This window comes from Catharus ustulatus, chromosome 6, assembly GCF_009819885.2.
Source record: "Catharus ustulatus isolate bCatUst1 chromosome 6, bCatUst1.pri.v2, whole genome shotgun sequence".
In the NCBI taxonomy this organism is placed as follows: Eukaryota; Metazoa; Chordata; class Aves; order Passeriformes; family Turdidae; genus Catharus; species Catharus ustulatus.
The window spans coordinates 12,729,160-12,739,545 of NC_046226.1; the positions used below are offsets into that span (position 1 = coordinate 12,729,160).

General features: G+C 48.6%; 1 protein-coding gene across 1 annotated transcript; it reads right to left on the reverse strand.

Annotated features, from left to right (window-relative positions):
* Nucleotides 1–1,417: 1,417 nt before the first annotated feature.
* Nucleotides 1,418–9,832, reverse strand: LOC116998245 (extracellular tyrosine-protein kinase PKDCC-like). Its single transcript, XM_033063748.1, has 7 exons — nt 9,308–9,832; nt 9,031–9,153; nt 6,649–6,920; nt 5,463–5,542; nt 5,265–5,369; nt 3,647–3,823; nt 1,418–2,281 (listed from the first exon to the last, which is right to left on the reverse strand). The coding sequence occupies exons 1-7, from the start codon at nt 9,830–9,832 to the stop codon at nt 2,178–2,180; spliced, it is 1,386 nt and encodes a 461-aa protein (XP_032919639.1). The 3' UTR covers nt 1,418–2,177.
* Between the last annotated feature and the right edge of the window lie 554 nt (nt 9,833–10,386).

Genomic DNA, 10,386 nt, shown 5'->3' on the forward strand with positions numbered 1-10,386 from the left:
TCCTACAAGAGCCACTTGCTGTGGCAACAGGAGATTGAGCATTGTAATTCTTTAAAGTCTAGCTTCCCATTTTCTTTACTATTTTATCATTATTATTGCTTGTTAGTCAATGTGTGCTCAAAACTTTCAAGGTATGATCAGTGGTCTCTTGCAGGTCTGATGCTGGAAACTGCATTTATACAAGTGACACTGGCACTCCCTGTAACTTCACCATCTGCCAAGGGGCAACCCTACAATGGATACTTGACAGAAAAACCTGCCACATGAAAGAAGCGTCACAAGACTAAAATACACAATGTTCTGTTTACCAGGAGAAATTTTTTATGATGGGAAGGTCTTTCTAACACAAACTGGAACTTTTGCGTTCTGTTTCTTCCTCTCTGAAATGACTCTTGCAAGGCTTTGGAGGAAGTATTTGTGATGTGTATCTCAGGAGGCTGAGAGATAAGGAATAAACTCCCATTACCTCTTGCTGATGTAGAGCACAGCAGATGTCTGAAGCCCTGCTCAGTGGGGTCATGTAAAACAATAGCAGATCTCAACTTCCACAGGACCCGCTGAGAGGGGTCTGTCCCTGTCCATTTAAAAAACTTTGATGTCACAAAGCCTGCAGTAATGTGGCCATCACAAGAGCCTTTTGTTGTGCTAACTAGGAATTCTCACTAATTGATATCGCTATGGGACCTCCAGCCCCAGAGTAAGCAGCAGGGGAAATAGTGCATGAGAAAGACACCATGGAAAGGCATTGCTGAGGGTTAATTGAGTACTAACGAGGTGAAAAGGTGTGCTCCTGCCCAAGGAAACGCGGGGAGAGACCATCAAAAACACAGCACGACTCCAGGCAAGAGCTCCAGCCTCTTCAGTCCAGGGATGCCCAGCTGCCACAAGGTCCCACACGGAAATGGCTGCACCGTGGCTGCCCTTGTCCCAAAAGCTGTAATTTCCGGTGTGGGATAAGCAGAAAACAACGTGTTATCGCTCAGAGGATGTAGTGTTGCTGCCCTACACAAAGCCAGGGACTTTCCCTAGGAGGCATGAGGTCAGTGGTGACTGAGGCTTTCCCGACAGTGCTACTGGATGGCCACTGCTTCTAGGGACTCCTAGCAGTGGCACATTGCACTGCCACCTCTTACAGAAATTATCCTAACCCCAGCTGTTTTTCAGAGGTCACATCTGCAATTCTAGCAAAGGGCAGTTGCAGGAGGCTCTTGGGACCACACTGTCTCCCCTCCCTGCAAGTACAGCCAGTGTCCTTCAGGACCTCAGTGTCCAAGGGGGCTCAGGAACATTCATACACTGCTTGGAGCACTCCAGGCTGGCCAATGTAGGTGAACTGAAGGTAGGAAACACTGGCACTTCTTCATTTCGTTACAGTAAAGACTTAGGCAATTAAAGAAAGAAAAACTTCACAGCATGCTTAGAATAAACAGTCATTCTTTATCATACAAAGTTACACCTTACATATAAATAATTTGAATGTCTCGCTCTTTCATGGAAAGTAACAGAGAAAAACCTTCAAGGTTGATACATGGGAGCTGGTATTAGAAATCACATAGGATCAAGCCCAAATCCTGCATCCAAACACACAGATGTTTGGATCCAGTGTTGACCTGTACACCACTTCCCTCCCCTGCATTGGAAGGAACTGAATCAGGACCCTCCTTGGAGGGCCACCCCCATCATCAACCTCTGGCTATGGATCCCAACCCTGCAACCTTGCCTCATCACTGAAATCCAGTCCTTTACAATTGCAGTAGTAAGAAACCCCAGTTTGTAGCTGCAGAAAGAGCCGTTACCTTCTCCAAAGTCCATTATCTGTAGGTTTTTGGAGGTGACTGAAATAACTAAGCCTACCCAAGCTGGATCCCTTGCAGCTATTTCTATTTCTTGGCTGACAAGCTGGCCAAAGCAGCAAAGGTAAGTATTGCAGTCTAGCAACATTTGACTAAAACTGAGACCATTTATGTGGAACAGCAGTGTGGGAACAGAAAAGAAGCTTGCAGAGCAGCAATGAGAAATTTGAGCTTTGATCAAGGAGACAGCAACATTTGACTCTATCTGAGCTGGCAGGGAGATCCCATGCCAAAGCAAAATAAAATATGTCATTCTTTCCAGCAGATGAAATTCTCCCCAGCGGTTTGTTCCTCCCAGGATCATTTTATGTGATCTCATTGTCTTTAAAGTCTTTCCCCAGAGGAAGCTGAACGTTTAATATAGACTACAGCGTTAGCATCCGGTATTAAATCAGTCCAGCTACTCTGAAATGAGGCGAGTGGGCGTCCTGGAAAGGAAATAAAAACGCAAGTTTAATAGAGGAGAGAGGTTCACCTTGACCCATGCTATTTACTGCAAAAGGCACAGGAATGCACTGCTTGCTCAATGGAGGGTCACTCTGCCCTGCCATAGATGTGTTTTACACTCCCAGTAAACTCCAGATGCTCAGAGTGCACAAGGAATGCATCATCCAACCCCAGAGGCTTTTACATCTTGCTTTGCTTCACCAAGCAGCCCTACGAGAGACCAGCACATTCCCACAGCTCTCATTAATCCAGCTGGCAAACTTAGGCACTTGGCACTTCAGCCACACAGTTCTGGCATCTTTGGCTGCAAGGATGAGCCATGCAACTACAAGGAAGAAAAATGTCAGGAAGGGAAACACTGAAGACCTCGGGCATGGTGCAGGATGTCAGGGATCAGCACCCTTGCAAAGCACTGCAGGAAAGGTCTCTGTCCCATGTGCTTCTCCTGCATCCCCACTGCGGTTTCAAGCAGGATTCCTTCAGGCAGGCACTACACACAGCACTAACAGCTGCCCCGTGAGGAAGCCAGATGTGCTGTGGGAGGCACAGCTCACACAATCCGTTGCTGGTGTGAAACTTGGTGCCTCAAAGAGATTTATGTTGCATCCGTGCAAGCGCTGTTATGTAACTAGTTCATCACATGCCAATTGCACACATGCCCACAGAAAAGCTGCATTTTTGGTAGTTTGGGGTTTTTTTTTAATTTATGTGAGCTAACAAAACATGATTCTTCAGCACCATTGTGAGTGAAAACACTCATTTACCTCATTTAGTGTTTTACTTCAAGAAACAATTTAGCCCACGCTTGAAGTGTCAGCTAAATGAGATAATTTAAAATAATTCTGAAAACATGCTAACTGTAAGAGGCTATAATCAGAGCTAATTACAGGGACATTCTGGAAATCCCTTGGCTTGGGGCTTTAGTTTTGATAAAGGGGATAGCAACTTCTAAGCTATGATTCTTTTAATTATAACAATAGTAACCACCTTCTTTTACACAGCTTCTTTCATCTCTAAAAACCCCACAGCTTTGCAAACTATACATACAACAGGGATTGTTTAGCCTAACACCAAAGTGAAGCCATCACTGCAAGAAATGAGTAAGTGTTTAACAATACCTGGCAGTCCTGGGCAAAATTTGTAGAGGAAAAAAGGTGCAGAGGGAGAACATAATTGCTCTGGTATCTCCTTACACAAACACTCAGGGGATTTCTGGATGCCCACAGTGGCAGCCCTCTGAGCTCGAGAATAAGGAAGGCAGATTTATATGTGCTGTAGACTCAAGGCACTGTGGAGGAAGGCAGCAGCACCCTGTGGCAGCACCCTGTCACACTGCCCAAGCTCACCTGTCCACGTCCTGTGCTGGGTGACGATGAAGCTTTGACACTGCAGCTGGGAGTTACAAATGGCAGCGGCTTCCTCGGCGCTGTGGATGGACAGCAGGCAGCCCAGGTGGCTGTAGGAGGGCCAGCACTTGTAGTCTTCTCCTTGCACTGTTCGGAAACCCTTCAGGGAGATGTAGTCTGGGGACAGAAAGAGATGTCTAGGGTAACTCTGGGTGAACTTTCAGAGATTGGTTACACTACACAATCAGTGAAACTCTTAAAAGAATTGCAGCAGTGACAGACTGAACTGTCCTGCCAAGGTGGAGTGGGGTGGAGCTGCAAAGTTAAGCACAAATCTTGCCCTTTGGTTCTACAGTGGAGCACAGGACAGCAATTCCCCTGCAGATGTAGGAGAGGGTCAGAGGTGTCAAGGGCAAAGGGAGAGGGGTGGGCAAGAGGAGGAGGCTGCTGTGCAAAGCCACAAGCTCTCCATGTTTTTCCTGGAGAAGGCAACCTCAAAATAGCCTCTCCTACAGCCCAGCCTCAACTGCAGAAGCTCCTCACAGATCCAGCACCAAGCTACATGGGGCACAGACTGACCCACCCATCATGGTGCCACCCACAGAAACAGGAGATTGGGGAACTCCAGTGGGGGAAAGGGAGGCCAGATCTTGCTCCTGACAAGGAGACCTGACAAAAGACCTGACAAGCCTGAGCAGGTGTTGTTCAGGCTATTGTTCACTGACTGCTGAGAGTCTCTCCTCACCTTCCCACACCTCTAGGATGGTGATCATTTTGGCACAGTGCGAAGCCAACAGACAGGTGTTTGAAAATACCAGTAATTCCTGTTAAAGCTGCTGGTCCTTCCATGCAAATGATCTGATATCTTTGTTCATAACAGTGCAAATTATAGTTCTTTCATATGTAAAGAGATTTCCTTCTGCAAGCCACCATCACCCACCACCTTATGTGAATGCTCAGGAAATTGCAAGGTGAGTAACTGCTGGGTTTTTGAAACTTCCTTTTGATCACCTCTCTACCACTGAATGGTGGTGACTGAAATTCCTTTTCAGAGGAATGCACCTCATAAAGGCACATTTATTCATCCACAGGTAAATATAGAATGATCTTCAGAGAAAAGTAACTTAGAGGGAACCAAGGCTCCAGGTACCCTGCCACACTCATCTCAGTGCTGTCACCTCCCCACTCTGTGTTTCCATAATAACCTGTGCTCAGCAGACAGAAGCCACACAGTGAAATGGGAAATTTGAATATTAGCCCAGAAAACTGACCTGTTGGTCCAAAGGATAAGGATATCCCAAGTCAGGAGCCACTGAGTTTGCTATCCCAAATACATTCCCTTGAAACACTGATGTTGATTATGAGAAGAGTATTTAGCAGCAGTGCAAACACATGCCCATGCAGACTGTCTGCACTGCTTTTACTTTGCAAAGCAATACAATTATGCATAGCTCCCATGGGGAAAAAAAGCAACAAAATCCTGTTCAAAAAAGACACTTTTGGTGCTTTTTCTAGTGACTATAAACTGCCTAAATGTATGGGAGATCAGAATTTGACCAATTACCAAGTGCCTCATCCTTCAGTAGTTACTTCACTTAGAGTATTCAAAATCAACTACCTTTTAAAAGAAGAGGTCTTTTCTGCAGATAGAGCCCAGACTTGTACAGATGTAAAACCTTTTCAAAAGCTCTCAGGGTTTCATTTATTCCATATCGCAAATCACCTACATTTAAGGAAAAAGATGACAAAGATGAGCAATTCCACAAAATGCCATTTAGAAACTTCTAATAGAGAAGTTATGAATATTAGCTGGTACCTGTTGCATTCAGAATATCATTCAAAAGGGGCCGCAAAGCTGGTGGTGCAGAGTGTGGCAAAAGATAGGTGAAAAAATACCTGCAAAAAATCCCACAGGCTGATTAGAATACAGTGCCTTCATTTCCCTGGTGATTAAGATATCTACATTTTCCCGTGACTTGATTATCCATATGCAACTAGTACGTCTGCTTTGGTTACAAAGTTATGTTTGAGCACATCTTGGTGTCTCAGATGGTTCCTTGTGAGTTGGGCTGAAAGCCTGGTCCTTGCTGCATGAAATCTACCTTGCAAAACTTCATGCAATAAAGCCTCCCCTCATTCCCCTGGGCCATTCTTTGTATACTGAGCAATGTATTTCCCACCAAAAAAAAGACCTGTATAAAAGAAGACTCATACAAGATCTTTCTCTTACCCTGGAAAGGTCTGACCTTCTTATAGCCCCTGGAAAGTCGGGATGACTCATTTCCTGACCCTTCCACAAAATTCCTGTTCTAGGGAACAAGTGCACAAGAGACAAGTGCAACTGCAAGGCTACAATAATTTATGCAAGGATTTGCCCTTTAGCACTGAATCCTGGAAATCCAGACTCCCTTATGGAGTCCTTCTGTGTAAATATCCAAGCTGCCAAGGCTCCCTTCTGGATGTGACCTGCCAAGCATCAATAGTGACCAGAAGTCCCTGCATTTTCAGCCCACACAAAGTGCTGCAGCAGCATCAGCCCTTTGTCTGTTACCTGCTCCAGTGTTCTTCCATAGGAGCCCACAGGGAGATTGGAGATGCAGGAACACACTGCCCAGCCTGTTCCAAACAATGGGGACTCAAAGCTGGTGGGGTTTTGCAGATAGCCTGCACTGCCACTGCTCTCAGCAAGCACAGCCCATGGATGTCAAGCACCAAGGCTTGTTTGGCAAACAGCAGATCTACAGGTGCAAGCTCTGGGGTAAGTTTTTAGAGGGCATTGGGGAAAGGGAGCAGCAGAAGAAAGATGCCTTCATTCTCACCAGACAACAGCTACACTATTTTCCTGCCTTATAATGAAAATAACTTGCTTCAAAGTGATCCCTAACTACCCTTTGACAGAGGTGAGGGGAATTGCTGCATGGAAGAAGAACAAGGTGCTAGAGGCTACATGGCAGGGTGTGAGCTCAACCACCCTAGATCTTTCCCCACCTGGCTGGACATACCGATAGGCATTGAACAGATTCTTCTTTTCATTTATTCCTTCGCATTTCCCAACCTCGGAGCATTTGAGAGGGAAACTTTTGGTAGGGAAGTCGAGTGTGCAGTCATTATCTTCCTTGCAAGACTGCTCCTCGGTGCTGGCATCATCCATGTCTGTCACTTTTAGGTTTCCATCCACCATAACAAACTGCCTTGGCTGGAAATCCAAGAGGACTATTGAACCCAGGGGGGAATGTGCCAAGTAAAACAGCAGTTTCACAAGACTCAGGCAAATCTGAGAAAGAGAAGATGAATATGCATGGAAAAAAACAGATGAAAAACAGCTATTAAATTGGAAGTAGAACAAAGAGGAGGGCATTCAATTAAATTAAAAGGGAAAAAAAGTATATAGAACTTAAAAGGTAATTATATGTATGTTACAAAATTTATTATCAACATTGCCACAGGATTTGACTGGTAAGTAGTTTAGCAACATTTTTTAAAAATGTGTGTACACAAAAAGAGACATTTGCAGTTAGAAGAACTAGAGGAGAAAGCTGTGAGGAAAACAATAGCAGTCTTCATGTTTCAGGAGCTATATTGATTTGCTAGCTGAAATCAGAAGGGTTTTTCCCAGTCTGGCACAAAATTAATAGATTCCCCTCCCTTCCCCCATGCTGCTCAATACAGACTGAGGCTCCATGGTCATTAATACCAGACTCATGCCTTGCTGCATCACTCAGCAGTATGAATTTGGGCACACAATCATGCTTCTGAAGAATTAGTCAAGGCTTGCAATGCATTTATTGCCAGCTTTTTTGTTTTTATGACAACTGGCATCAGGGAAAGGGCAGGCAATACCTGACCCAGCAGAAAGCCTGGTAAATTATTTTAAACAAACTAGAGCTAGAGGAGTGCACTTATACTGCACCAGCACTTGGCTCAAGTAGCTTTCTGCAGCAGTTTTCATTCAGTATCAGGAGCCCTGGCATCAGACAAAGTGTATCCTCAGCTAGGTGTGCCAGGCAGCCCCACGTCACCCCTCACACTGCCGATAGCGATCTGTGCAGGCGCGAGGGATTTTTCCCTTGGAACAGCTCGCACAATCCCTGGTATCTGATGTGGCTCATCACAGGGGAATCCCATATGTTTAGACACCCTAATTAGGAAACAGGACTAGACAGTGCCACTGTAAATTCTGAATTAGTGTCTTCTGCAGTCAAGAGATGATTAAGATCTCTAACGCCACCATATCAAACTTTACCACCAGCTAATCCAGCATCATGGGTTTCTTACAGGAAATTTTGGCACGTTTAAGAAGATGAGGTGCTAGGAAAGCTATGTAGAAGCCAGTATGAAATGGAAGAAAGTAAAACTCCCCAAGCCAAGAGAAATGACTGTGGAAGCTTTGATGCTATTTTAACTTGCTTAGTGAAGCAATCACAAGAATCCCAGCTTCATGTCCCACAGATGAGCGAGCGGTTGCCACACTCCCCCTCTGGCTCAGATGGCAAAGCTCCCCTTCAACATTAAGGACCACATGCAGACAGGGATTTTATTTTAGGACTTTTGCTATGCTTTTGTTTCGCCCAAAGCATTTCTTCCTGACACTAAGATACTCTTGCTTTTCCACATGATGCTTTTTTTCCTCCTGGCACCCAAACAAGTAATATTGAACCCCCAGCTGAGCCCTTGAGGCAAACTGTGAAACAAGCTATAACCAAAGTAAGTGCCATGTCACAAGTCATTTCTGTTCCTGGGGAGCATATGGGTCCCTATGCAGGATGCCTAGCAGATGAGCCAGATGTCACCAGAAGGGCTGCAATCCTAGCACCTACAGCAGGAGGAAAGCAGTTTATTAGTGATTTTACTAGAGTAATTCTAAAAGGACCACAATCAGAAACATCACACAAGCACATGGTGAGGGTCAGCTTGCTCAGCTTTGCTGCCTGGAACAGGTAACACACAGCAAACCACAGACTCGGAGCATGGTGAGCTGGCTTTCCCAAGTCACGCTCGGGTTGCTGAGGGGCATCCTAACCAAAGCCCTTCTGCATTTATATATAGGCAGAATAGAGGCAAAACTAACGTTATCGTGCAGTGGGAGGTGTTAACCACCGCCCCAGCATCCAGCACGATTTTGTGTCTATCTCCTCCCAGATGAAGTTCTTTTAGCACATCTCCACTCTATGGAGAAAGAAACTAACCGTGAGACACCAAGCTAAGGCTGTGTTAATGTGATTTTAAAGGAATGAAAAGGAAACGATTTACAGACACTTTGCGAGATCAAACAGTGTCGGCAGAAGAATTCCGTTTGCCCCAGCGGTCACCACCGGCTCTTCGCCGGTTCGCCCAGTTTGTGGTCTAAAAGCGACTGATAAAACTTCTTTGCTTTGTTTTCTTACTTTAAATCTTTCCTCCCAGGGGGTCTGCAGGAGCTGAATCATCTCCAGCGGGGATCCCAGCTCCAGCATGGCTATGACCCGCATCTCAGCATCTCCGCTGTTGTCATAGCATTGGCCGTGCAGCTGCGGGAGAGGAGAAGCCGCGGTCGGGGCGATGTCGCCGCCAACGCCAGCAGATCTCGGCCGCTCGGGGACAGCGCGGACACGGCAGCAATTCCCCCGCCCCGCCGTGCCTCGGCAGCGCCTCCCGCAGCCCCCAGCCCCTCGCTCGCCGTACCTTGACGATGCCGGGGTGCTGCAGGCGCTGCAGCAGCGTCACCTCCTTGAGCAGCTTGTAGGCGGCCAGGCGGCGGCAGCCGGCCGGGGCTCCGTAGCGCTGCACGCAGCGCCGCACCTCCCGGCCCGCCCCGTGCACCGACTTGAGGGCCACGCTGCCCCCGCCCGCCAGCGCCGCCCGCGACACCACCTTGGTGAAGCCCCAGCCCAGCACGCTGACAGCCGTGGCCCGGCTCAGGTCGCCGCAGCCCAGCCCTCCCGTGGCCGCCTCCCCGCCGCCCGCCGCCGCCTCCAGCCGCCGCAGGTCGCGCCGCCTCTGCCGCAGCTCCTCCCGCAAGCCCGGCGGCAGCAGGAGCGGCGGCGAGGAGCCCGGCTGCGCCTCACCGGCACCACCGGCACCACCGGGACCGGCACCGCCGCGGCCGGGCGGCAGAGCCAGCAGCGCCAGCAGTGCCAGGGCCGGCAGCGCCAGCAGCGCGGCCGCGCTCAGCCCGGCTCCGCGCCGCGCCCGCCCCGCCGCAGCCATGGAGAGCGGGGTGTCCCGCCCGCTCCGCCGCTCTGCCGCCCGCGCTCCGCCGCGCCGGGGAAGCCGAGCGCCGCCGAGGGGGCGTGTCGGGCTCACCGAGCCCCCACCCCGCCGGCACGGCCCGGCCCGGCCCGGCCCGGCCCTCGGGCGCACGGGGCAGCGGCGGCACGGACCGCCCAGGGAGCGGAGGAGGCGGCGCAGCCCCGGTGGTTCGGAAGGAGGTGGCCCGGGGTGGGAACCGGAGCTGCCGGGTGCGAGCGGCACATCCCCGCAGACACCCGCCCACCCTCTGCTATAGCAGAACACGCGGATTTCACGGGCGTGAATGTCGTCAGCCCTGCTAGAGGATACCGCACATTGCAGCCGGGGGATATACAATGGGTTAAAATCAGTGAGAACTGGGATAGCACGTTTCCCTGCCGCTTAAAACTCTCAGGTTAGGTTTCTCAGAAGAGCAAGCACTGGCAGTTTCTCTTATTAGAAGGATAAACCCTATTAGGTTTTATAAGTAGTACAATGCCTAAGCAGGGAATCAGAATTTTTTCCAGGGGAAA

Coding starts and splice junctions, on each gene's coding strand:
- LOC116998245 (XM_033063748.1), bottom strand. CDS start 9,832: ATGGCTGCGGCGGGGCGGGCGCGGCGCGGAGCCGGGCTGAGCGCGGCC. Junction 5,543..6,648: donor AATCTGTTCAATGCCTATCG/GTATGTCCAGCC, acceptor GATTTTTTGCAG/GTATTTTTTCACCTATCTTT. Junction 5,370..5,462: donor TGATATTCTGAATGCAACAG/GTACCAGCTAAT, acceptor CCTTAAATGTAG/GTGATTTGCGATATGGAATA.